Source organism: Lytechinus variegatus, chromosome 16 (assembly GCF_018143015.1).
Source record: "Lytechinus variegatus isolate NC3 chromosome 16, Lvar_3.0, whole genome shotgun sequence".
Lineage (NCBI taxonomy): Eukaryota > Metazoa > Echinodermata > Echinoidea > Temnopleuroida > Toxopneustidae > Lytechinus > Lytechinus variegatus.
In genome coordinates, this window is record NC_054755.1 from 12,352,894 (window position 1) to 12,380,627 (window position 27,734).

At 38.5% G+C, this 27,734-nt stretch overlaps 2 protein-coding genes across 4 annotated transcripts in view; one reads left to right on the forward strand and one right to left on the reverse strand.

Annotated features, from left to right (window-relative positions):
- The window catches only part of LOC121429569 (multidrug resistance-associated protein 5-like), a 79,377-nt gene that overhangs the window by 48,683 nt on the left and 2,960 nt on the right, over positions 1-27,734 (reverse strand). Inside the window, exons 1-8 of one of the 3 annotated variants that reach the window (XM_041626661.1) lie at positions 21,821-21,922; positions 18,106-18,343; positions 14,888-15,056; positions 14,183-14,341; positions 4,671-4,818; positions 4,023-4,256; positions 2,723-2,896; positions 147-294 (exon numbers count right to left, since the gene is read on the reverse strand). In XM_041626661.1, coding sequence (XP_041482595.1) covers positions 147-294; positions 2,723-2,896; positions 4,023-4,256; positions 4,671-4,818; positions 14,183-14,341; positions 14,888-15,056; positions 18,106-18,280 — 1,207 coding nt within the window. In that variant the 5' untranslated portion in view covers positions 18,281-18,343; positions 21,821-21,922. Of the gene's footprint in view, positions 1-146; positions 295-2,722; positions 2,897-4,022; positions 4,257-4,670; positions 4,819-14,182; positions 14,342-14,887; positions 15,057-18,105; positions 18,659-21,820; positions 21,923-27,734 lie in introns of those variants that run through there. The other 2 variants (XM_041626660.1, XM_041626659.1) reach the window with 2 other exon arrangements.
- LOC121429570 (heparan sulfate glucosamine 3-O-sulfotransferase 6-like) lies at positions 16,351-18,116 on the forward strand. The gene has a single exon (XM_041626662.1). It carries the CDS (start codon positions 16,591-16,593, stop codon positions 17,785-17,787), a length of 1,197 nt encoding a protein of 398 aa, XP_041482596.1. The 5' UTR covers positions 16,351-16,590; the 3' UTR covers positions 17,788-18,116.

Below are 27,734 nucleotides of genomic sequence, written 5' to 3' on the forward strand. Positions count from 1 at the left end.
TTAGAAGATTAGGTGGTCGATAAGGGGTAGTTCCAACCATAATGAGTTTTCACTTGCATTTCATTGACATACAATGTTTATTTCAAGTGAATGAGTAATTTCAGGGAGATGGGATTATCATAAACTGTTGGAAGAATGATCTTCACCTGAAATTGTTCTGGAAAAAGGCACTTCCCAGGCGTACATTTTGATGAGCTTAACGCAGCTTAGAAGCTCATTCATCAGGCGAACTCTCTTGTCTGTAGCAACGACACCCACCTGTCTGTAGTGGGCTGTGAGTTTGGCTATCCCAATCTGTATAGGAAGAGACAGTTGATTTTTTTATTGAAAATAATAATAATCGGAGAAAAAAATACATAGGCACTGGGACGATTTAACTCCCGAAATGCTCAAAGGAGCCCTGGAAACTACCGGCACATTCATCGCAATGTGAAAGCTTCTCAAATGTTGCCGATTTAGGCAGTAAGTTGTGAAAAGTAGCTTCCCCCCAAAAAAAATATTTATATACATATATAAAATAAACAAAGTTACACAGATAACGTGTGGTTCATCAGTACTTTATTGATTTGCTACTCGGAGTTTCACGCAGATGCGATCTTCAGGCAACAATAAAGGCTAGTGGCAATACCATTTGAACATTAACAATTCACTGAAAAAGCGCGCAGAGCGCGCAACCCCATTTCACGCATATGGAGCGCAATGTACCATGGTAATTTAGCGCGCTGGGATGGTTCCACTGAGAAGAAAGAGAGAGAGAAAGAAAGAGCATTAGAGAGAGAAAGAAAGAGAAAGAAAAAGAAAGAGAGAGAGGGGGAGAGAAGAGAGGAAGAGAGAGAGCGCGGGGGGGGGGGCATGAAGCGACAATGCACCAGTGAAACTGGGTTAGGCAAGATGGTTCAGCAACCATCTCCTATCCTTCCGACATGAGAGGTATCAACACAGCACGGAGCTATCAAAATTCATCTGGGATCTAAAACGGCATGATACACCCTACACCATCAAGTGGTCGATTGCCCGACGTGCGCATCCTTACACCAACGAGTCTAAGAGGTGTGACCTGTGCTTATCTGAGAAGCTGCTCATAATGAACGCTGACAAGCAATCACTCCTAAATAAGAGACCGGAACTCATTTCTAAATGCCGTCATCAGAATAAGTTTTACTTGTGCAACTTCAAGAAAGAATTTTCGTAATCGCTTTGCATCTTCTTGCCTAACCCAGTTTCACTGGTGCATTGTCGCTTCATGCCCCCCCCGCGCTCTCTCTCTTCCTCTCTTCTCTCCCCCTCTCTCTCTCTTTCTTTTTCTTTCTCTTTCTTTCTCTCTCTAATGCTCTTTCTTTCTCTCTCTCTTTCTTCTCAGTGGAACCATCCCAGCGCGCTAAATTACCATGGTACCTTGCGCTCCATATGCGTGAAATGGGGTTGCGCGCTCTGCGCGCTTTTTCAGTGAATTGTTAATGTTCAAATGGTATTGCCACTAGCCTTTATTGTTGCCTGAAGATCGCATCTGCGTGAAACTCCGAGTAGCAAATCAATAAAGTACTGATGAACCACACGTTATCTGTGTAACTTTGTTTATTTTATTTCATGCTCTGCCTCATCACAGACATCGAGCACTCTTCTTTACAAGGATAGCATTCACCAAGTGTATATACATATATATATATTTTTGCCTGATGATAATGTATACAATTCATAATATTCATATAACACATTGTTTCTAAACGTTTAATAGATAAATAAACACAAATATGCATGTAAGTTAAAGAGATTCATTTATTATGAAAGACTAGAATTCGGAATAAGAGTGTAGGCAAGGAGAAGCAACCAAGACACATCTAGCTGTTCATGCTCATTCCTCTGAATAGAGATTAGAGAGGGGGGGGGGGGGGGGGGTAGGGGGAAGAGACAGAGGAGACTGGAAGATGGAGAAAGAAAGAGAGATAAATGAGATAACGCAGGAGGTAGAATGATATCGATGGATAGAGAGAGAGATGAAAATAAGATGGGAGTTGGACAGTAGGATTGACAGACTTTCAACAATACGAAGTACATGGGAGAGAGTGAAGAATAATTCGGTGAAATAGAGTGGGTAGACAAAAATGGGATTGAAAAGACAGAAAGGGACAAGTTGGTGAATAAATGGGTTTTAAAGTTAATAAATCTAGCTTGTCGACATGAGGGATTTTTACTTTCCAATATTAATCATCATAATCTCAGGAGAAACACCATTAGGGTAAAACAAAGAGTCGCGTGCCTTACACGCCCCTTAGCAATATTGTTGTTTTATTCTTTTCCGACACTTCGACTTCACAGTCCACAGTGAACCAGGCAAAAGTGAAAAGAAATTCGGAAATGCAGAATGATGAAAATTAAATCATCGTTCGAATGTGAACGCTAATCCACATTAAGAGATTAACTTCTGTGCACTTACAATATCAGCATGATCAAGGAAATTTCGTATATCACTTTCTGGAATGCTTTATAAAAAAAACCCCCACTAAACCAATATCTCTTATATCAAACCAATTGGAGAGTGTTTCATGCACATTTGTCGTATGACAATTATCAAAACTGACGACTTTCCTTGATTTTCATTGGCTGAGCAGTGTTACAAGCTAACTGTCGGAAAAAACAACATATTTTGTCGGATAAAAGTCCTTCCATGAAATGCTTTCCAGATAGACATCAACACTGAGCCAATTCATCATTAATCATTTACCTGGAGAACGTAGAAGGCAACTATGGCGGCTATTCCAATCAGTGCACTTGCTCCCACCATAATGAGACAGGCGATGAAGAGTATAAGAGTTAACAGAGGAATTGTCACGAACATGGCAGACGTGTGACAGGCTTCGAAGATGCGCGTGCAGTCATTCACAGCGATGTTTACAATCTGTATAAATAATGTAAAAAAAAAGAATGCGCTTAAGTCTGATATGAAACACCTGGTCAAATTTGACAGAGAAAATATTGGCGACGCTATTTGATATACATCAAATTAATATTTATAATGATTCTTCTGAATATCGGTATCGCATATTTTGTAAGAGAAAAACACATCATTATGATAAAAAAGAAGTAAACAAAACCTTTTGATTGATTATTAAGGCATGTTTACTGCTTTTTATGTACCAAGAAGAAATATAAACACTCATTTACTCATATGCAATTTGTCTATGGGCATAATCTATTTCTTTACAAGTACCCAAGTGGACATAAAATTGTGAGGTTTCCTACGAGATCCAGTTCATTAATCTTACTGAAATTTAAAACTATACGTTTGGGTGAGATATATATATATATATATATATATATATATATATATATATATATAGATAGGGTCACCCGCGCTCCTATATATATAATTTCTTTAGCTGCAATGCATCGAATAGATGTTTTCTGTACATGCATACGCATACACCCACACATCCCAATATCCTTATATACATACACACAAACACACACATACAACTACCACTGTATTTTGATGGCTTAGTAAATAAGATCAACCCAATCAATCATCCAATCAATTATCAATTCAATAAATTGATCATCCAATCAATCATTCAATCGATTAATATTGATAATTAAATCAATTAACTAATCAATCAATCATCCAATCAATCAACTCAATAGAAACAGCATACGTTCACATCTTCAGTAGACGTAATGCTATTGTTTCTAAATGGGAAATAACATTTCAAACTCTACTTTGCTAGGACCCAAGGTGATTGGTCAGGGGCACGTTTCTTCATTATGCCTGAAATGCACACTGTGCACCAATTTTGAAAACAGCACCCTATTTTGAAGAGCTTTCTTTAAAATTTCAGTTTCGGAGATGTAGATATCCTTGCTACATATAAGGTCTGAAATGTTTGTTGGAGACGCAATATTGAAATATATATGTATAAAAAATGTGAGAAGTGGCCTTCATTCATGCTGCCGACTTTCGTTTGTTTATGAAATCGCGTAATTTGTCATAATATAGTGTCCAATGCTTTGAATAAAAGTACACCCACCTCTCCGACAGAAAGCTCGGCCGTACTGCGCAGTCGCGATATCTTGGTGTAAATTAGCATCAAGACTGCACTGCGCAGTCGCCCCGCGGTACGGACGCTAAGGTACCAACTAAAATGGACGCCGAAAGCACGGACCAGGTACGTCAGTGTCAATCCAAGGACTAGTAATAAGGCATGTCGTACCGATGGCTCGGGCTGGTTCAAATGGGTGAGCAAGCGGTAGATGAGGTAAGGCTGAAAATAAACATCAATCATATAAATAGATTCGATCCAATGTTTCATATGATGTTACAGTAGTATGACGTATAGGCCTATAGAATTGTCAACAAAGCATGCATGGTACAATAAATAATAATAATGGCTAGATTTATATAGCATCTTTGCCTGAGGGTACTAATCGCTATTATTACCCCGGCTTTAGCTCGAGCTACCAGTTTTTCAAATAACCATTAAATATGTTAAACATAAATTGATAGGGAGGGTGGACAAGCTACAAACCAAAGCTTGGAGTAGCACTCCCTGTAAATGTTACTACTTTATTATCATACCATTATGCTACACTCCCACACACATTATATGTATGTATGTACTGAGCCAGTATAACCGGCAATAAAAATGGATTGTCAACAGGACATCGTTATTCCTTACATTTACAACAAAGTTTGATAATAATGAGATGAATACAATGAAGCCTGCAGCAATCAGACGAGTTCTCAGATGTCGCATCATAACCCGACCAAGTGATGCCTTATCGGGACCTTTCTCCCTTAATTCTTCGGCCCACTGCTCCGCGAGCCTAAAATTGAATTAAAAAACGAGTTAATATAAAGTCAAATAAGATATAAAGGAATCGAAACCGAGAATAGAAAAAAGACCAAAGCGAAAGATGATACGGACAATTTTATAAAAAGGTCGATTCGAAAGAATATTGGAAGTCAAAAATGAAAGGGACTCTACTTGTAGATTTGTTATAGTTAGTTTTGTTTACCTGCCGGGATCAACTCTCCGAATAGTACAATGATGATAGAAAACAGCAGGCGCGGATCCATGGGGGGGGCCGGGGGGGCCTTGGCCCCCCCCCTTCGGCTAAAAAAAAGAGAGAGGGAAAGAAGAGAAAAAGAGGGGAAGAGGGGAAAGAAAAGAAAAAAGAAGAAAGGAAGAAGGGAAGAAAAAAGAGAGGAAAAGGGGGGAAAGAAAAAGGGAAAAGAGAGAGGGGAGAGGAGGAAAAGAAGAGGGGGAAGGAAGAAGAGGGAAAAAAAGAGAGAGAAAAGGGGGAAAGAAAAGGAGAAAGGGAAGAGGGGGAAGGAAGGGAAGGAAAAGAGAGAGGAAAAGGAGGAAGAGAAGAAAAGAAAGGGGAGGGAGAGAGAGGAAAGAAGAGAAGAAAAAAGAGAGGGGAAAGAAAAGAAGAGGAGAAAAGAGGGGAAAGAAAGAGAAAAAAGAGGAAAAGGGGGAAGGAAGAGAAGAAAAAGGGAGGGGGAGGGAGAAGAAAAAAGAGGAAGAGGGGAAAAGAGAGAGGAAGAGGGGAAAAGGAAAAGGAGAAAAAAGGAAAGAGAGGAAGAGGGAAGAAAGAAGAGGAAAAAAGAGAGAGAAGGGGGAAGAAAAGGGGAAAGGAAGAGGGGAAAGAAAAGAAAAAAAGGGGGGAAAGAAGAGGGGAAAGAAAGAGAAAAAGAGGAAGAGCGGGAAGGAAGAGAAGAAAAGGGAGGGGAGGGGAAGAAAAAAAAGAGGAAGAGGGGGGAAAAGGAGAAAAAAGAAGAAAGAGGAAGATGGAAGAAAGAAGAGAAGAAAAAAGAAAGAGAGAAAGGGGGAAAGAAGAGAAGAAAGGGGAGAGGAAGAGGGGAAGGACGAGAAGAAAAAAAGAGGAAGAGGAGGAAAGAAAATGATGTTCGAACCAAAAGGGCGCTGAAATGATGTTCGAAGGAATGTCAAAATGCTGTTCAAACTGGGGGCAGAATTGATGTTTGAACGGGGGGGGGGGGGGGGCGAATTGATGGTCGACGTAGGGTAGCCAAATTGATGTTGGAACTAGGGGGCGCCAAATTGATACTCGAGCGAGGGGGGCGAAATGGTATTCGAACTAGGGGCGCCAAATTGATGTTGGACCTACATGTAGGGGCGCCTATTGATACTCGAGCTAGGGCGCCGAAATGATGTTCGAACTGGGAGGGGGCCGAATCGATGTTCGAGCTCTGGGGGGGGGGGAGGGCCGAATCGATGTTCAACCTAGGGGTGCAAAATTGATACTCGAGCTAGGGGGGAATGATATTCGAACTAGGGAAGGCAAATTGAGTTCGAAGGGATGCCAAAATGATGTCCGAACTGGGCCGGGGGCCGAATTTATGTTCGAACGGGGGGGGGGGGCCGAATTGATGATCGACCTACATGTAGGGGCGCCAAATTGATGTTGGACCTACATGTAGGGGCGCCGAATTGATATTCGAACTAGGGGCGCCAAATTGATGTTGGACCTACATGTAGGGGCGCCGAATTGATATTCGAACTAGGGGCGCCAAATTGATGTTGGACCTACATGTAGGGGCGCCGAATTGATATTCGAACTTGGAGGGCGCCGAAATGATGTTCGAAGGGATGTTAAAATGATGTTCGAACTGGGGGCGCCAAATTAATACTCGAACTGGGGAGGGGGGTCGAATCGATGTTCGAGCTAGGGGGGCGCCAATTGATACTCAAACTAGGGGGCGCCGAATTAATGTTCGAACTAGGGGGCGCAAAATTGATACTCGAGCTAGGGGGGGGAGGCCGATTCGAACTAGGGAAGGCAAATTGAGTTCGAAGGGATGCCAAAATGATGTTCCAACTGGGGGCCGAATTTATGTTCGAACAGGGGGGGGGGGCGAATTGATGATCGACCTACATGTAGGGGCGCCAAATTAATGTTGGACCTACATGTAGGGGCGCCGAATTGATATTCGAACTAGGAGGGCGCCGAAATGATACTCGAACTAGGGAGGGGGCCGAATCGAGGTTCGAGGTAGGGGGCGCCAAATTGATACTCAAACTAGGGGGCGCCGAATTGATGTTCAAACTAGGGGAAGGCGCAAAATTGATACTCGAACTAGGGGGGCGAAATGATATTCTAACTAGGGAAGGCAAATTGAGTTCGAAGGGATGCCAAAATGATGTTCGAACTGGGGCCGAATTAATGTTCGAACGGGGGGGGGGGGCAAATTGATGATTGACCTACATGTAGGGGCGCCGAACTGATATTCGAACTAGGAGGGCGCCGAAATGATGTTCGAAGTGGGGGCACCAAATTGATACTCGAACTAGGGAGGGGGGCCGAATCGATATTCGAGGTAGGGGGCGCCAAATTGATACTCAAACTAGGGGGCGCCGAATTGATGTTCAAACTAGGGGGCGCAAAATTGATACTCGAGCTAGGGGGGCGAAATGATATTCGAACTAGGGAAGGCAAATCGAGTTCGAAGGGATGCCAAAATGATGTTCGAACTGGGGGCCGAATCGATGTTCGAACGGGGGGGGGGGGGGCAAATTGATGATCGACCTACATGTAGGGGCGCGAAACTGATATTCGAACTGCCGCCTTGTTGTTGGCTCATTGTCCCATATATTGAAAGTTTGAAATGCCTTGGCCTTGAGGTTTTTAGGCCTTGGGTTTCCATGCCTTGGCCTTGGCCTTGGGGATTGCAGCCTTGACTACAACACTGATGGATATATTGATAGATATTATTTACAGAAATTTTGAAGTTTACTTGCACACACTAAGAAAAAAAGGTTCAGAATTTAACCCCGAAAGGTTGATGCAAAATCAGCACCCTATGGGTTCAAAAATTGAACCCCTGATTTGGGGTTCAAAAATTGAATCCTGCGGTTGGGGTTCATTTTTGCACCATGCGGGTTCAAAATTGCATCCCTAGGGGTTCAATTTGAAATTTAGGGGTGCAGTGTTCAGGCCATAATATCATCAGATTCCGCGCCCTCATTATGCATTAATACTAAGATATCAATTTAATAATTAAATTGTCACTTTTGTTTTATCTCGCGCTTAGCAAGATGAATAGGAAGATATATAGTCATTATATTCATATGATAATCCTAAGGATGTCAAGGTCCTATGTCTCAAAATTAAAGTAATAATGAAACATATCAGCTCTTTATCAAATGCGATTTATATCCACCTTACAAGTTTCCTACAAAGTGTTTGAAATATCAGATCGGAATATCAAATATTTTAAGCTCGCGTTTCGCGCTCGCTTTTATTTTCATGATAAAAGATTGTTTAGAATGCCTAGATTCGAGGTCTTAATCTGAAACACGCCGGGCATTTTCATTCAGTTATCCAGTTTCAGATCACAATATAAAAAAATTCTGCTCGCCCTTTGTGCTCGTATTATTAATGTAAGAAGATCCCCTTTCTCATCCCTTTCATGATTTACAAAACATGAATAGAGTATCCCGTACAAGGTTGAAATCTCGATTTTTTTTACGCTCGCGCTTCGCGCTCGCATAAATTGATTGTGAAATATGTAATGTCTTCATGGCTAAATGCAAGCAGTCCTTAAAAGGCACTTTTCGATCAGTTCAAAACGTATACAAACATTTTCTGCTCGCGCTTTCCGCTCGCATTATTAATGTAGGAAGATCCCCTTTTACTCATCTTTTTCATGATTTAGGAAAAATGAATAGTGTCCCGTTCTAGGTCTAAATCTAGAATTTTTCCGCTCGCATCAATTGTTTAGTTATATAGCTATCTTGTTCATGATTACAAAAACTTATTAAAGTTTTCCATTCTTTATGTAGAAATGTCAAAAATTTTCAGCTCGCGCTTCGCGCTCGCATTATTTGATTGATGAAATATCTAATGTCTTGAAATGAATAGTGTTCTAGGTCTAAAACTAAAATTTTCCGCTCGCACTTCGCGCTCGCATCAATTGTTTAGTTATATAGCTATCTTGTCATGATTACAAAAACTGATTAAAGTTTTCCATTCTTTATGTAGAAATGTCAAAAATTTTCAGCTCGCGCTTCGCGCTCGCATTATTTGATTGATGAAATATCTAATGTCTTGAAATGAATAGTGTCCCGTTCTAGGTCTAAAACTAAAATTTTCCGCTCGCACTTCGCGCTCGCATCAATTGTTTAGTTATATAGCTATCTTGTTCATGATTACAAAAACTGATTAAAGTTTTCCATTCTTTATGTAGAAATGTCAAAAATTTTCAGCTCGCGCTTCGCGCTCGCATTTTTTTATTGATGAAATATCTAATGTCTTCATGGCTAAATGCAAGCAGTCCCTAAAAGGCACTTTTCGATCAGTTCTAAACGTATACAAACATTTTCTGCTCGTGCTTTGCGCTCGCATTATTAATGTAGGAAGATCCCCTCTTACTCATCTTTTTCATGATTTAGGAAACATGAATAGTGTCCCGTTCTAGGTCTAAATCTAGAATAGTTCCGCTCGCATCAATTGTTTAGTTATATAGCTATCTTGTTCATGATTACAAAAACTGATTAAAGTTTTTCATTCTTTATGTAGAAATGTCAAAAATTTTCAGCTCGCGCTTCGCGCTCGCATTATTTGATTGATGAAATATCTAATGTCTTCATGGCTAAATGCAAGCAGTCCTTAAAAGGCACTTTTCGATCAGTTCCAAACGTATACAAACATTTTCTGCTCGCGCTTTGCGCTCGCATTATTAATGTAGGAAGATCCCCTCTTACTCATTTTTTTCATGATTTAGGAAACATGAATAGAGTGTCCCGTTCTAGGTCTAAATCTAGAATTTTTCCGCTCGCACTTCGCGCTCGCATCAATTGATTTGACTTGATTTATTATTTTCTTCTGCATCCATAACATTCGTATAATACATTTTTCACAACATAATAAACATAATATGTTAGCATTTTTGGCATCAATCATAAATAAAGAGTACTGAAAAAATAATTCTAGACAAAAATGATAAACTATACACAACAAAAAAAGTAAGTCCCCCCTAAATCAAATTGCTGTAACTTTTGAACGGAATTATTTTGAGATATAATATTTCGTAGGTGGATTTCTACACTCATTAGGCAACTCCTGGAGAAATATGAAATTGATCGGTTGGGTCATGCATGAATAATCAAAGATTGAATTAAAAATGACCATTTTTGAAAGTCACAAGAGTCGTGTTTCAGATTGTGCAAATACAATGTTGGACAAAAGTTGTTTTTTAGGTGAATTTTATGGTGTTATACTGGTTTACTATCCATCATTTAGCCACTCCACACACAATTTTTATATCGTATGTTCATGGTTGAGTGAGCACATTGTATTGCAGGGGCCGCGGAAGCGGGGAAGGGGGTTCAGCCCCCCCCCCACTTTAAAAAAAAAACATGTACAAAAATGTAAAAATGACCACACGATTGTGATTTTTTGCATGGTCAGCCCCCACCCTCCCACTTTTGGCTCAGCTACCCCCTACCTCCCCCCCCCCACTTTGAAAACCGTTCTGCGGCCCCTGTATTGTGACGTATCATCATAGTGGGTTATGGTAGTATCCTTTACAACTTGCTATAGAACATGTTAAAATTTGAAAATGTTGGTGGCTCCCCCGATTATAGGCCCCTCCCCCATTTTAAAATTCTGGGTCCACCACTAATTTGCCCATAAATTAAACTGATCATGAAAAATTGTTACGAAAAGAATACATTTATGCCGTATTAAGAGTATTCATTCCTAAGTTTTCGAATGTGCTCGCTCAACCATGAAAATGTTTTAAGTTCGAAAAGTGTGTGGTGATAGAAATGATGGATGATAAAAAAAAAACATTTGAAACCGAATTTGCCCTCAATATGCACTTTATGACCCATTAAAATGAGTCTCTGACATTGAAAATACCAATTTTCCCACTTTGATGCGTGCTCACTCATCCATGAATAAACATATCGATTTAATTTTTGCACAGAATTCTGCCCATAGGCCAATAAACATTACTGCCAAATGACATTGCTAAAGACAGCCTTGAAAAAAAGTTCCACTATATTGAATGAGGGTTTATTTATTCTTAAACATATGCACTCATAATGTACACAAGTCTATGAGAGAAGAAGTCAAAATTTTCACAAATATGAAATGAGGGTTTGTTTCATGGACGGTTTTGGCTACTTCTGCCAACAGTTTTTTCATGAAACTTCGCACATGGCTTCAGAGTAACACTATCCAAAAGGCGCGCACACCAAAATAACCATTCAACACGGCACAGAGTGGGGCCAAGGCTTTGAACTTTCTTCTCATTTGCATAATTTTCGAATATTATGTGCTCACTGATGCATTAAACATCGGGATTTTCATAAAAATCAAATCAAATGAACTATGCAAGGAGGTTTTTAACAGATATCCATAGTTACGAATTGCATTTTTTCCAATAACGTAAAAAAGAGAGCATCACATTCCACATGTTCATTCAAGCGTGAATGTTTAATTAAACGCCTTTGAATCATTGAAGCATGTTAAATGGTCGTGAACATAACAAAAAAGTTGAGAAAAGATCATTTTCAGTTACCAAAATGAAACAATACTTGTCTATGATATTTGAAAATCGTATTTTTTGTTTTCAATAAATGTTCATTGAACCGTGAAACGATGAATATTATTGAAGATACTCTTCCCAAAAATAACTGTCATCATATTCTTTCATTCTTAGTGATATAAATGTGTAAAAAATCCAATTATTGCAAATTTGGACTTGTGTTTATTCAACCATGAAATTTAGCAAAAAAAGTTGTATGGTACTTTAGAAAGTACCTTTTACAAGCCTTCTGACTATTTTTCATGATGAGAATGTGGAATTAGTTCCAGTAAAATGGAATCAAAGTCATGATATTTGGCTTGTGACTTTTGAAAATTGACATTTTTGCCTTCTGACGGTGCTCACTGAAGCATGACGTAAAATACGTCCATAATATTTACTCAGAGGGTAGCCTATAAGATTACCTACACGCTCATGTAAAAATATATCAATAATTCGAATTGGTTCGGAAATTATTGATGTTTGTTCAAGGGGGGACTTACTTTTTTTGTTGTGTATATATGATATTCACAATTTGCAGGAGAAGGATTGTCATCATAAGCAAATTGCTTGAAAAAACGACAATCCCAAACTTATACTAATTGAATTAATACATTTATAAAGCAGAATTGGCATTTATTTTCAAATACGAAACATGAATTCATGCAATATTATAGCATAAAGATGAAGATGATAAAGCTGAGGGTGACGGTGATATGATGATGATGATGATGAAGGCCATGGAGATGATGGTGGTCATGATGAAGATATTGGTAATAACTAAATCGAAGGAGGAATAAATTCACACAAAAAAGGAAACGACACAAAAATTTTACTTCAAATATTCTGAAAATAACATAGATTTAACGTTTGTCTTAAATGAGTGAAGAGACGAAGATTGTTTTACAGACTCTGCTGGTAGAGTTCCAAAAATCTGGATCATGGTGTCATATGGATCTCTGCGCAATAAGCAGTTTGGGGTTGATTAAATGGAAATTTGAAGAGTTACGGGCAGGGTATGAATGAATAGATGTATTCAGGTAATAAAAATTGTGGAATGAAAGTAGGTGGGAGCATGTTATTAACGTACTTAAACATAAGTAGTAAACTTTGAAGTGTATTTATGTCAAATACTGTTAGAGTCTTTAGTTTATGGAATAATGGATTTGTGTGTGATAAATATCATGAATATTGGGAATCAGTACAGATTCGAATTGTTTTTTTTCTGTAATTAAGTATATTGTATCAAAGTTTTCCATTCTTTATGTAGAAATGTCAAAAGTTTTTAGCTCGCGCTTCGCGCTCACATTATTTGATTGATGAAATATCTAATGTCTTCATGGCTAAATGCAAGCAGTCCTTAAAAGGCACTTTTTGATCAGTTCAAAACGTATACAAACATTTTCTGCTCGCGCTTTGCGCTCGCATTATTAATGTAGGAAGATCCCCTCTTACTCATCTTTTTCATGATTTAGGAAACATGAATAGAGTGTCCCGTTTAGGTCTAAATCTAGAATTTTTCCGCTTGCACTTCGCGCTCGCATCAATTGTTTAGTTATACTGTATAGCTATCGTGTTCATGATTACAAAAATAATTAAAAATTTTCCATTCTTTATGTAGAAAATGTCAAAATTTTTCAGCTCGCGCTTCGCGCTCGCATTATTTGATTGTTGAAATATATAACGTCTTCATAGCTAACTGTATGCAATCTTTAACAGGACTGGTAGGCCTACCTTTCCGATCCGTTCAAAACGTGTATCAAAAAAATTCTACTAGCGCTTTGCGTTCGCAGTAATTATTGCAGGCACATCTTTTTTTCAGAATTTTCAAATTTTAGGAAAAAATACATACAATTTCAAAAAAAATTGCTCGCGCTTTGCGCAGGCATTATAAAATAAGGATTATGATATTATACATTTATGTTGATTTAAATAATAAAGCTAAGAAATGACTTATAAGACTACCCCCTTCAAATAAACAAACGAAAAAAAAACATCTTCGAGCGGCCGATCGGGGAAATTATGGCTAAACAAAAATTCCGGGCCCCTTTATTGGCGAAGGCTGGATCCGCCCCTGATTCATGTGCCTATGAAATAAGATAATTTAACATGCATTCAACGCACTTATTATTGCCTGGGGGAGGGAGGGGCCGCCATTTTTTCCGAAAAGTACACAGGGGCGCCAAAATCAGGTAGAATTTGGGCCCCCTCCCTACGAAATCCTGGATCCGCGCCTGGAAAACAGACAAAATCAAGCTCTGACAACATATTCAACGTTCTCTAAAAATGTGATATGATATATATATGCATTATTATTATTACAATTATATATGTTACTATTATATAAACACTATTATTATAATATTATATGTATTTACACAAAACGAATTGGGTTGAATATTTGAAGAAAAATCATCATCAACTGTATATTCTTTTCTATTTGATCTAACTGAGTGATGTGGCGCTTTTCAATTTACTTTTCTAAGAATGCATTCAACAGCTTTCAACTTCTTACGAAGCAACACCTTAAAAATACGATAAGGAAACCAGCAAAGGTATGGAGAAGAAAACACAGAAGAACTATCCAACTTTGCTTCCTTGCAAGTGTATAAGTCGTGACATAATACCAACCTTGTGGCTGCTGATTGGGCAGTCTCTTTGTGTGACCTTAGGTGGATGAGGTCACTCTCCTTCAAACTATGACCATTGAAAGATTTTCTGAATAATGGCGTCATCCAAGTAAGAAGCATAGAAGAAAAGAGGCCCGATGAATCTATAGGACTCGTTTCCCTGTTGACAAAAAAGATATGATACGATAAATGAAAAGATTGTTGGCTTCTGATTGGTCGAATTTGAAAATGACTAATTTCTGTCGGGCAATATAACAAAATAATGACCGGGCAATGTTCTGTCAGTGTGGCTAAAGATACGTATCCAAGGCCGTAAGTGAATAGTAATTGATATCTAATCTATTCCAGATTGGCAAATTAGTTCGTTATGATTTCAAAGTAACTTTAAATTTCTCTCCTGTAAAATTCAAGACACCTCTTGATAGGTCATGCTTTCCCAAAATTCTTGGGCGCAATGAAACAAAAAAAAGTTAATGAATACATTTAATAACGCAGTATCCCGAAAATGTCGGCCATTGCGTTTGACATTTTGTTATCAAAGGAACTTTGGTAATAGTTTTAACAATGTCACTCAGAGCAGTCAACATTACATACTTCCTATACTGCGCACTCTGTAATGCTCTTTCATCTATGATACGGATTTTAAATAAAACAGTACATTTCACATAATTTTTCTTTGAAAGGCAACAAGACTTCAATATTTCACCTTCTGCGGCCACTGCGTCGGTAGGGCAGCAACACTTTCATCGAATCTAAACGTTGTACCCGTGCTGATGCCCTACGACCATCGCGGGTCATCTCACGACGTGTCTTCAAGTCGTCTGGAATGGAGTCGCCGTACATCGTGTCCAGGTCGTGGTTGTCCAGTGCCTCGCCTATGTTGGGGAAGATGGATAAAAAATTTAGAATTGATCAAAATTATCGCCTGAACGAAAAAGGCGATTATAATTATGATGGACAATATGAACAAATACCCGTTCACTATGAATTTTCCCGATATTTCGGGTATACACCCCTGTCAAAAAATTCTCTAAACCGACCAAAATAGTTTTAAGTTACATAGGCTTATCATCCATTATTTAAAATTCTAGACACTCAATCCTCTTCCTGAATCCATTATTTCCCTTTGTAACGAAGAGATTCTGAATGAAATAATTGATTATCCGGGACTGTTTTCTTTATTTTTTACTAACTTCTGTGTGAAAATTAATTGATCAGTCATGGTACGATGCCCGAATGAGTATTCATTTAAGGGGTAATTTTCAAGTTTTTTTTTTATTAGTATCATCAATTAATAAGATACATGTAATAATAATTTCTAGTATAAATGTATAATTGCAAATGGGTACAATTTTATTCGGTGAATGGATTCTGCAGCAACTTCAGAGGGTTGTTTTGTTTTCCTTAAACTTCACTGTATAATGAGGACAATGAGAGCTTCCAACAGCTTGCGCGACAGTCATGCCAACGAAACCCACTCCGAATAACCAACCGATGATTTTTCACTGAAAATAACTTTGAAAGATTTGTTTGGTCTGGAGTTGGTTGTCTGGTGTGACAATCATGGAAAAGGAAAAAAGAGAGAGCGTTTGCATGTTCATGCTACCATGCACGGTCTGTATGAGTAGTACATCTTCTCACACTAGTGTTAACATGGTTAAAGAGTATGGAAAGATATCTTAAGTAACTTTGTTAATAAAACATCAAGTTCCAGTCTTCCAAGTTTCAGAGTATAGACATATATTATTTTTATCTAAATTTGATTCATTACACTGCAAATATTAGTAAGGCTGTTCTGTTTCTGATCTTCCTATTGCTCCTTGCGATTCTATTCTCTTTCAACGTGTTAAATTGTAGTGAATCATCCATAGATCCTGGATTTATTTTTGAAGACCCGACTGGTTATTGAATTTGTACAACTATATTTATCTTTTTCTTAATGACAAGAAGAAGATACACGAACTCGGTTGCGACCGGAGAAAGTGACACAATGGACGAGGAGAACTTTTTATTGTTCCGTCATCCCTCGGTCTGAAATGAACAATGCTCTGAGGGATAACTGTCTCTATAGAAGCCTTCAAAGTATAGACCAGTTTCCATTCTAAATCAAACAAAATGAAAATGCAGAATGGCAATGCAAACAGATTCAAACGTGTAGTATTTTACTCGTATGTGCAGAGGTAGATTTTGACTGATCGCGATTTCACCGGGGGTTTAGCACCATGAGCACTGCAAACAAAATCACTGCAGAAGTGTTTTTCAATATGTTTACTGATTGTACCCCTGCGAGGATTCACTACAACTGGGTAAACGTAAAGTAATCAAGAATACGTGGCAATTTATTCAGCGTTACGACATGACTGAGATCCGCAAAAGTTTCATATCCTCGGCTTTCGGTGGTTTGTCGTCATGAAATATAAACTGCCAGTAGTTTGTCTTTCAGTGATGTTTGCTGTAACGCTGAGTGTGTTCGGTGGTAGCATGATTTCTCCAGCTTTTCTCAGAACATACAAACAGCCACAATCGGCAAGGACGCCCAGTCGGGGTCCCATCATGAATTCACACAAGTTTGTAGGTGATGCAGATCAGGGCCTTGCCCGTGAAGAGAACATAGCACTTGGAGGAAAATGGAAGAGGCCAATCACCAGAAAGAATGCGTTGGAAAGCATCGAAACAATTCTGGGACGCATCAATACGACGGATCCAACATGGACTAAAAAGGTTGATAACTGCTTCATCTACGGCGAGAAACGCTTGCCTGTTCGCAAGAACTTGTTGCAGAAAAGACGCTGCCAAAAGAGACTGCCAGTTGCCTTAGTCTTAGGGGTTAAGAAGTGTGGTACCGGGACCCTTAGTAGGTTTCTCGATCTTCATCCAGCTGTCTCCATGACTAGCGAAACGTCGTTCCCAGGGAAACGAGTCACTAAAAGTTCCGTCATAAATTGGATCCAACTGATGCGTTTGAGTAGTCCGTACCAGTTAACTATGACGGAAAATCCCAGTTTCTTTAAATCTAACTTGCCATTGGACCTTAAGCCTTACCTATCATCCAGCGTTAAGTTTTTTGTCATCTTACGCAATCCCGTTGATCGGGCTATCTCAGACTACCTACATACGGTAGCACATTCAAACGCCCCCAAAGATCGGCCATTCGACATAGTTTTCAATACAGTTAGGGTCCGGGAAACCTTCGAAAAGACAGTACTGGGAGCTGATGGTTATATCGTTTCTTCAACGATGACAGAACTAGGGCAGTATGTTGTTTATTTAAACAAATTCCTTGAAGTTTATCATAGAGACCAATTCTTGTTCATTGATGGTGACGCCTTTGCAAAAGACCCTTACCCAACTTTGTTAAAAGTTGAGGAATTCCTAGGATTGCCAAAATTCTATAAGCGAAGACACTTTGTGAAGAACCAGACAAAGGGGCTATATTGTGCACAAGTACCAGAAAGACCAGATTTCGGATGTATGATCCCGTCGAAAGGACGCCCTCACCCCAAAGTATCCCAGGATATCTTAAGGAAGCTTCGTGATTATTATCGACCTTACAATAAAAAACTTCGTGACCAGCTGGGATTAAATTTTTCTTGGACTTCTGAATAGAAATAGAGAGATTTGAGGAGAAAATGAAACACCGTCAAGACTAAGCTTCTGATATTCGTAAGCCTGTCGCGGAATTTCAGGAGTGGACGGTAAGCTCTAAAGGCATATGAAGCCGAATATAAAGGTGAGGCCTAATGGGACTCTTGCTATTCATTTTTTGAAAGGTCGGTACAGACCAGGAAACATTGAAAATTTGACCTCTGACGTTAGTCTACCGAATCGTTAAAAGATCATTTTCAATACGCCTGCTTGAAGCCCTGAAAATATAAATAATACTAAAAACATTATAAACATTGACGGTCGGAAGTCATAATTTACCATAGGAATATCTTCTATGCCCTGGTCCGCTCAGATCTTCCTCGTTCTCAGATTCAGATTTCGGTTTATGAGAGGGCGCCTCCCCGCTGTTTATTGCCGGCTGACCAACACTCAGGTTTCCATTCACTTCCACCACTTCTACTTTGTCTTCATCAGGAGTGGATTTGTCCGCCATTTTAGATCTGTCCTCCAAAATCGAGTTCTACGACTTACTAATAGTTTATGCCTTCATGTCAATCTGTAAAAATAGAACATATTAATATACAAATTTTAGATACGATTAAATGACATTAACATTTGTATTACAAGCTTCCTGTTTATGGTAACTCCCGTAGGAACTCGACAGGACAGCTTTTGCTGGTAAACGCCATGCTGGTATATAACCAATTACCTAGGAAATATTTAACGTCTAGGTTAATCAGTCATAATGGCTGGCGGTATAGACGACATATATTACCTTCTAGTCTTTTTATCAAAGTGGAGACAATGACAGAGTGAAGATTCGAACTCACAACCTTGCAATTATGAGTCCAATGCTCCAACCACTGGACCACACGACACGTCATTTCTAAATGTATTTGGATTTATTATTATATTCATATATCCTGCCAACAAACCTGTAAACGTGGAAGTTGCAGCTATGGCTGTTTTATAATATTTATTTTCATGAACAATTTTGCATGACCATCAATCAATATTTATTTAAGGCAGAGTGTAATTCCGAACCTACTTACAAGATTAATGGAAAGCAGTCCAAAAACGCTTACCTAATTGTGGATCTTATACAAATATATATATACCAAAGTTCGGGTACCAAGACGTGAAACAAAGTAAGCATTCAAGCATTTACTGTAAAAACGCTGTATAAAATTTTTAAGCACATTGTTTAAGCCTATCACTCTAACAACCATTGTTTAAACTTTTTAAACATCCGTTCAAGTTGTACAAAAAGTTACAAAACAATAAAAAAAAACCTTTAAACATCTTGTTTCATAAATGACCAACTTATATTAAAAAAAAGAAAAAAAGACAAACTGGTAGGAAAGAATTCCAACAATATAATAAAAGTGAAGACACACACACATAAAGATAAAAAAGAAAGAGATTATAACCTAGATCTTAATTTTGTGCACCTCAACTTGGCCAGATATGAGACCTCATCAATTAGGCCCCAAAAAAAAGTATTAAAAAGCGTAAAGTCTCTGTAATGAAAACTCGAAGAATAGGCATTAAGAACTGAAATCCCTAAATTTAGGGTTATTTTTGGCCTCTCTGCACGGAGAGGATAACATTTTTTGATCGACAAGAATATCATAATTTGGAATACCAGAACGGAAATGAATCGATGGGCATGGACAGATTAGGAACAGGGGAGAGTCGATGTGAAGTGACGAAAGACGGGATAAAACGATGCAATTTCCTCCAGGTCGAAATGAGATCTCTTCATTAATTTTGAAGACGGATTTAAAGGTGGTGTTAGATAAAGGCCCCTTACGTTGATAAAGAATCCAATTTTTATATTTTATATAAAAATTTTCACGCAATGATATTCAATATATCGGTTCAAAATTATGTATTTCCTTATGATGATTTTAAACAGTTTCCCGCACTCGTATTTTTCAAAGGAAATGCATATTTTCCCTACTTTGTCTTTAAGGTACCGGTATATGTATTTTGTCTCTACCCCCCTCGTTTATTTGTGTTGTATATTAGCTTTTTTGTTATTGATCTATTTATGTCTAGGTTATCAAGTTCAAATATCCATTATTAAATTCATATCACAATTTCATGCATTTCGTAATTTGGAATTGACCTTGATGGATCAATATGACTTTTACCAAGATCCCCTGAATTTAAAATCCCTCCGTTATTCGTGTAGTAACCTTTTTCATAAGTACTTTGTTCATATTCAGTTAATGTTTATTTCCTATCTCTGTGGAAATCAAATTTTAATTTGATTCTGATTTCAATCTCTATGTTATTCCCAGATGGTATATTCTTGCAGATTGATGTTTTGTCTTTGCCTTACAATACTTTTTTGCAATCACTATTAAAATAATGGTTTCATCTTAATTCCTGCATCACATATAAAAGGATCGAAGAATTTGAATACGGCTGTTTTCATCGTAGAATCATGTCGATTATTGTGATATGATATAAGTTGAGTGATACTCATGTAGATTATGAAAAAATAAGCAAGTAAAATCGGTCAATACAGTTTCAGGCATTTTCGCAATACTTCAGGTCATTTCAATTTGTTCCATTGAAAAGGATATAAATTATGGTAGTCGTTTTTGCTCACACTATAGTCATGATAAAAGGCTCATACAACATCAAAATAAACATGATAAACTAAATTACAACATGATTATGGTAATCATAATATGATTTCATTATGATTAAAAAGTTATCCATTAAATACTATGTTCATTAATTATATCATTTTCTGCATATTATATTTGCAAATATAATTATTCTATCGCCTAAGCTCACCTTCCCACATACCAATGAAATTACTATTCCGCCAGTTTATGCCCCTTCTCTAAGTTTGGACCCCAAAACAAAAAAGAGAAAAATATGAAACGAGAACCATCAGCAGTGATTGCAATCATTGTTCATGATCTTTTGCCTGTCCTTCTTCTCATATTAATTAGAATATTGTTATTATGTTTCTTTTATTATAATTCAATATATGTTTTCACTTGCGGTTGAAATAACCTATATAGTTTTTTTTACATTATTTTGCAATGACTTGTCAAATACTGTTTACACAGGTTTAAAGAATCCAATCTATCTGTTGCAATACTTTTAATAGGCCTGCATGGATTTGTTGTAAGTTTCAAGCGAGTATGGAATGAATGCGTGTATTCATTTGAAGAAGACGTTTGTGACCTACATTTTATTGATGTAGCTATGTCAAGATCTCGGTACGCGGAGGAAATTTTGATAGTACTAGTTGAGAAGAAATTGTTATAAGCTACTGAAAAAATTTCATCTGATTGGCTATTAAAGCAATTTTTTCAGTGAAATCACACACAGGATACAGTCATACAGATCCCCGCCTGTACTGTTATGGATAATGAACGGATATTAAATAAACTTGCATCTGACATTAGGCCTATATAACACTCTGAAAGCGAGACGAAGCCATTTAACGCCTCTAGCTCTTAATTAAAAAAAATAATGGACATGCAAAAAAAAAAAATCAAAATTTCGGGGAACAAGATTTTCCTCTGTCCCATCACCATCGGCCTCCCCCCCCCCCATGATAATCAGGCAATGGAAATGCTACTGAGCAGCAAGCACTACATGATTATACTACTGATATAGAGTTTGATAGGACAACTCCCATTCCCACATCCATGAATAGCATTTTTTTATTGGTGTTAGAAGGCTTTTATATAGACATACACCACAATTCATACCGAATCCACGAAAACAAAAGGCTCTAGATAGTCTACAGACTACACGATAACGTACGTGTATATGTCGGTCAGGATTACATTGCTTTGAGTGCATCTCAAACAGTATCTCAAGCATTGCGCAAACATACACAAAACGCCACGTGCATCAGCGACACACAGATGCGGCGCCTAGTCTCTTCACATGCAATTCGATTGATCGTAGAGGTACATGTAGCCGGATTCGTCTACGGGAGATCGAGACTCATAATGGTACTTGAAAATACACTGAACTGACATTATTTCATACGTACCTAGTCTTATCCACTGACCTCTGTCTTTATATCCTAGTCTAGGTAGGTTTGTGCGAGCTCACTATAATAAAACTAGACCTATTTAGTTTTCTATCCATTCTTGGCAGTGTCAATGTTGTAGATAAGAAGAGGTGACTCGAAGATGACTCTCGCTAGCATGCACAGATAATAATGATCCGCATTAAACTAGACCTACTTCTATCTTTGATACTCGTATAATAGCTAGCGTATAGACGGTACGGTGTATATTACATTACGGTAGTAAAGTACTCTGATGCAGTTTGATCACTGCGATAGCTATTAACTAGCAGTCAAAGAAACCAAATTGCTGCAATTTGGAAAAGGCCCCCAATATTTTGAATTATACTATGCGTCCAAGACAATAGTCAGATGTGGATCCAAGTTTTTTTCCCAGAGTCAGAGAGGGGCATTATACTCTCAAGGGGGGGGGGACATACTTGTGTATTAACGGCATCAGTGCATTGAAAATATTGACTATGGCTTTCGAAGGGGGAGGGGCCACGGGCGGATGTGCCACCCCCCGGTTCCGCCACTGAGTCAGATACCACCCTTAAGCGACACACAGTGGTCTAGTGGTTCTGACTCTCGCCTTTCAAACAGAGGGTCATGGGTTCGAATCCTAGCCATAGCGTGTTTTCCTTTAGCAAGAAATGATCCACACTGCTGCACTCGACCCAGGTGAGGTGAATGGGTACCTGGCACTCATTGAATGCTCTGAGCGCCGGTGATGGTTGCTCGAGCTAAAGCTGGGTAATGATATCAGGCGCTTTGTAGGCTTATCCTCAGGCAAAAAGCGCCGCTTAATTAAATCCAGCCGGTCTGGCGTGGTTTGAACACTCGACCTTGTGAGACGGACTGAGCCAGCACACCAGTGTATGATGGGGGGGGGGGGTTGGAGCTATGTTGCATTTTTATGCTTTTGCACTGCAAAAACTCTGGTGTTGATTTAACGTACACCATCCCGGAATCTGTCCACACCAGAAAAGTGTTAAACAGCACCAGTTTCGTTTTGGTCTAACACCAGATAGGTGCACCGTGTACAACACCAATTAGTATTAAAACAGCATCGGTTTGAACTGGTGTTGTTTCAATACTTCTCTAATGTGGACATATGATAGATTCCAGGCTGGTGTTAAATCAACACCAAAGTTTTTGCAGGCATTTTGTGAAATTCATGAACACTCCCCCACTGACGAAGAATTCAGATCAGTATGTCGTCAAATTGGTTTCTAGTAGAAGAAACGCACAAAATCCTCTCAAAACATACAAATTTGACGAAAATTCAATTAAAAAATCGAGTTTTGAATATTCATTTAACTGTTTATGTCTGTTTCGTGACGTCATAATGCGAGCAGAAACGTATATCAGTGATATAACAAAATATAACTTTCCTAGAAAATAGCAAATGGTTTTCACGTGCATGGAATGTATGACCAGACGTGTGAGATTCATAATATCATGAAATGATATTTCAGTCATGATTAACAATTAAAATGTGATTTATAAAATTTGTATTCCATGCATGACATGGGGCCTATGGGGCAGATGATTACATTTGACGTCACATAGTAAGGACTTTGAAAATTAACACACACAAAACAAATCAATTGAACTGATAGGTCTAGCCTGTCTCGATGTATTTTGTTGTTGTGTGTTTTCACTATTTTGCTTGATTTCTTTGGATATGCCCCCTTTAATTCTATTTTGGGCTTCATTTTCTTTCAGATTCCTTAATGAGAGAAAATTATAGGCAGACTAAGCGTAAAGCATGAGGTAGAAGGAAGTTCGTAGAGGAACTTGCTTAAGATGAAAATCAAGTTTTCCAGAACGAAAGTGGGGGCAATGGAGTATAGGGGTAGGTTGAGCACGGAAGGGGGCCCCAATACCCTTCCAACCAGTGGCGTACACAGGATTTTTGAAAAAAAAGGGGGGGGGGTTGTGTTAAATGAAAATTTGACAAGCTCTCCTCCCCCCAAAAAAAGGGTTATTTCACCCAAAAATTGTGAAAATTAGGTCTTTTTGTATAAAAAAAATTGACAAACCAAAAATAAACGAAAAAAAAGGTTAAAAAAAAATCGGTGGGGGGGGGTTGAACCCAAACCCCGTAACACCCCCCCCCCCCCGCGCGTACTCGCTCAATTTGTAACAATTTTTAGGCCTATATGTAATGCATATCATTCAAATATAATACCTTTTTTTATCTTTTCTGACTGATTCTATCGATTGGTGTTTGTGTGTGTCTGGGTGTGTGTGTTTGTGTTGAGGGGGGGGGGGAGAACCCCACCGCCCCTAGTTTCCAGTCTGTTTGCAATTCTTAGATATATTCCATAGACACTGATGTAGTTCTTAATTATTTTCCCTTTAATTTTAACAGCATTGGGTACTCTATTTTTGTCATCGTTCATGAGCTGGGAAGCGTGGGTGCTGAAGCACCCCCAAGATTTTCCAGGGGGGGGGGTACTGTGTGTATTGTTATCCATAGGCAGCACCCCCTAGAATTTTGGAAGGTGTGAAAAAAATTGAGAAATGTAACCAAAAATGACCATCACTTTGTAGTGAAATTTTGTGTTGTTTTGTTTGTTTTTGTGCTGTTTTCTAATTTGCTTTTCAAATTTCTCGGGACCAAATTTACCTCGATTTTGTCGGGAAAATCTATTTTTTTTTTCAAATTTACATCAGCACCCCCAGTAAAAAAAAATTGTTCCCATTTCGAGAGAATTTAACACCGTAATCCTTCGACATAGAGTTTTTATTCGATCACACACGTCAATGTCACTGACTTTTGAGATGCCAATCACCAAGACGCATATCCTGGACGTTGAATCTGTAGCGGAAGCCTTGATGTGAAGTACCTTTCCGCATGCCAGTAGTTATTGGCCTATATTTAGGGTACCAGTAACCTTTCACCGAGTGAGGTATAGATTACCCGTGTGTGCATAAAGTCACAAACATCACACGTTTATAGACCTATAGGGGCTGAATATACTAATATTGGGTACAGTGACTACAGGGGTAGGGGGTCCAGGGAACGATTTTTGAAGAGGGGTGCTAGTTTAAAAACAAAAATGGGTAGCAAAATAAAATAAAAAAGTTTTTAGGCGAATTGAAGGTGATTTGGGTCTATTTCAAGATTTTAGCATACCAACTTGATTTCCAGGTGGTGATGCATGCCTATGGTGTATTATAACATACACAGCAGCCTCAGAAAAATCGTGGGGCACCCCCGTTTCCCAGGGCCATGGGCATGACGGGGGCACATGTCTTCCGTGCGCCCCCCTCCCCGTCGGTTAGCAAAAAAAGAATAGGAGAAAAGGGAGAAAAGATGTGTCGGAAACATTATGAGAAAATGAAAAAGAGGGATCATAACTAATTTTCACAATTTGATTAAACATAATTTGCTGTGCTAATTTTTTTCCCTGCATTCCTGACTCTTTTTATTTTATGACATTTTTTCATGAAAAAGTCATAAAAGTCTTCTTTCTATAGCAAAATTCGTGGGCCGATACTTTGCCTCTGGACTTGAGTAGGACTCCTAAGGCAGGACCCTGGACCCATGCACCAACTCCGGGCTTCGCACTTTATAGTTATGGGGGAAATATTTGGCTCTGACCCAGTGGTGTACCTAGGATTTTCCACAGGGGGGGGGGAGGAAATTCCAAATTCGTCCGCCAAAAAATTTGACCAGCAAAAAAAAAGGTCTTCAACCACAAATAAAGGATTTCGTACCAGAAAAAAATTAGACAAGCAAAAAAAAAAAAAAAACAAAAAAGGTCTTCAAGTTCAAAGGAGTGGGCCAGGGATCAGTTGTGACTCGTCAAGGGGGGGGGGCATGCAGGGATACGTCCCTTGCATGGTTTGTGACTCGTCAGGGGGGCAGTCTGCCCCCTCTGCCCCTCCCTTCAACCCTTCATGAAAACATGCACCTGTTACGCCCAAGCCTTAGGTTCGAGTATACCCCTTTAAGTTTTCAGTATTTATCAACCCCATCCGCCTTTTGATGTCTTTATAGATAGTAAGGTTGTGCTTTCATTTGATAGTACCTGCAAAAATAAAAAGAGCTGTTTGCTTCTTGTAATAAAAAAAATGGAAAGAAAAAACGGAAATATCACCATGGCAGCTAAGCAGGGAAAATCTTAAAATCAGCGAGAAACTTGATATCGTGTTGCTTGACAATTTATCCAATCTACCAACCAATAATGGCGGTTTTTCACTGGAGGGGGAGGGGGCAGGAGCCATGGGCCGCTCATACAAGTACGGTTTTACTGATAATAGCTTTTTATGAAATGGTAGAAGAGACTAAAAAATGTGAAGGAGGGGGAAGAAAATGTATTGGGAAAGAAGGAATGGGTTATGTTGCAAATAACCCGATTTTTTATTGTAAAAAAAACCCCACAAAAACAAAGTGATGTTACCTTCAGGTCATCTTTTTCTACCAAATACAATGGCACACTCCGAAAAATGTAAGGTTGTAAGGAGTAAACCACCCTATAAAATGGCCGAGGAGTGAAGGCGTTTTCACTAAGGGTGGAAAACGCTATCCCTCCTTAGCCCTTTTCAACCCTTTTTGCCTTTGTGTTAGAATGTACCAGCACCCCTGCCAACCAAGAGGGACATTGGTAATTGTGAAAAAGATGGCATCATTGATGGGGATGAGCTAGTTCTATTTTAATTTAATAAAATATGTGCAATTTTCACATGAAAGTAATATATTCTTGTGAAAATAATTGTTTATATTTTATAGCCTCTCTTCTTTCAGGTTTCTGTTGCCCCCTGTTCTGCATTCTACACATTCTTTATTACCATTTATTTATTACTCGCTATTCTAATCGAGAAGATGCCTTTCTTACTTTGACTATTATGGTCCATGCTTTTACAATGACATTGAGGTTCCCTATTCTCCAAGGATGATGAAAAGTACATGTACATGTTCTATTTTGGAATGTACTCCCCTTTGTATTTCCAAATCATTACACGTTTTACATAATTGAGATCAAAGTCCATTTTACATTATGTTCGACTTGTCATGAATACATCACAATTGCATGGTTTCTAATAAATTCCAATAATGAAACATTGTAAATGTTCAGCCCAAATGGATTTTTTTATGAGACGATACATCTAAGAAGCAAAATGCATACAAAGAGAAGGTTATGAATGTTCAAACCTTGTAAAATTTGTAATCACCATTCAAGCACTTCGAATTAGCCACATAGGTTTAAAACAAATCTTAGAAGAGTTTTCCCCATTTTTACACACGCAAATAAAATATGCGGATCAACTCTTCTTAACTCTGTCATTTGAATGTCTTTAAAAATAAATGAGCTGTCCATCGGCCTTCGATTTCGCTCTCTCGCAAACAAATGAATGAATATTCACCGGATATCTCCTGGCCTTGTTCATATAGCATGGATGGATTTTAACAATTCAGATGAAATAAAGAAATATAATCTGTGCAGTCATTCTTTCCAGGCGCAGATCGACTGGGAATGGGGGGGGATTACGATGAACGAATGACCACTTTTTACCAAAAGTCTTTATAGAAAAATTCTCCTTTTTGGATGTGATAATGGAAATGTTTTTAAACCCTTTTTTAATCTGAAAATATAGAAAGGAAGAAGGAAGAGATAAGCAAAGTTATTGTTCAATTTTGGATCCGTCCATGATTCTTTAAAATAGAGAGTTTTCGCCCCAGGACGCACATCGGATTCAAGACAAGAAACCCTGTTGCCAAATGCAGATTCCTCCTGGATTCTGGACAAACGACATAATTAGCAAGTTTTCCTCAGTTCCGAAACTTAGGACGAACTGCTGTTCCGACACCAATTTTCGACAAAGACCTCCCAGCTGTTCATTGTGATTTGACTTGAATTTTCAATATATTTGCAGGTTTTTT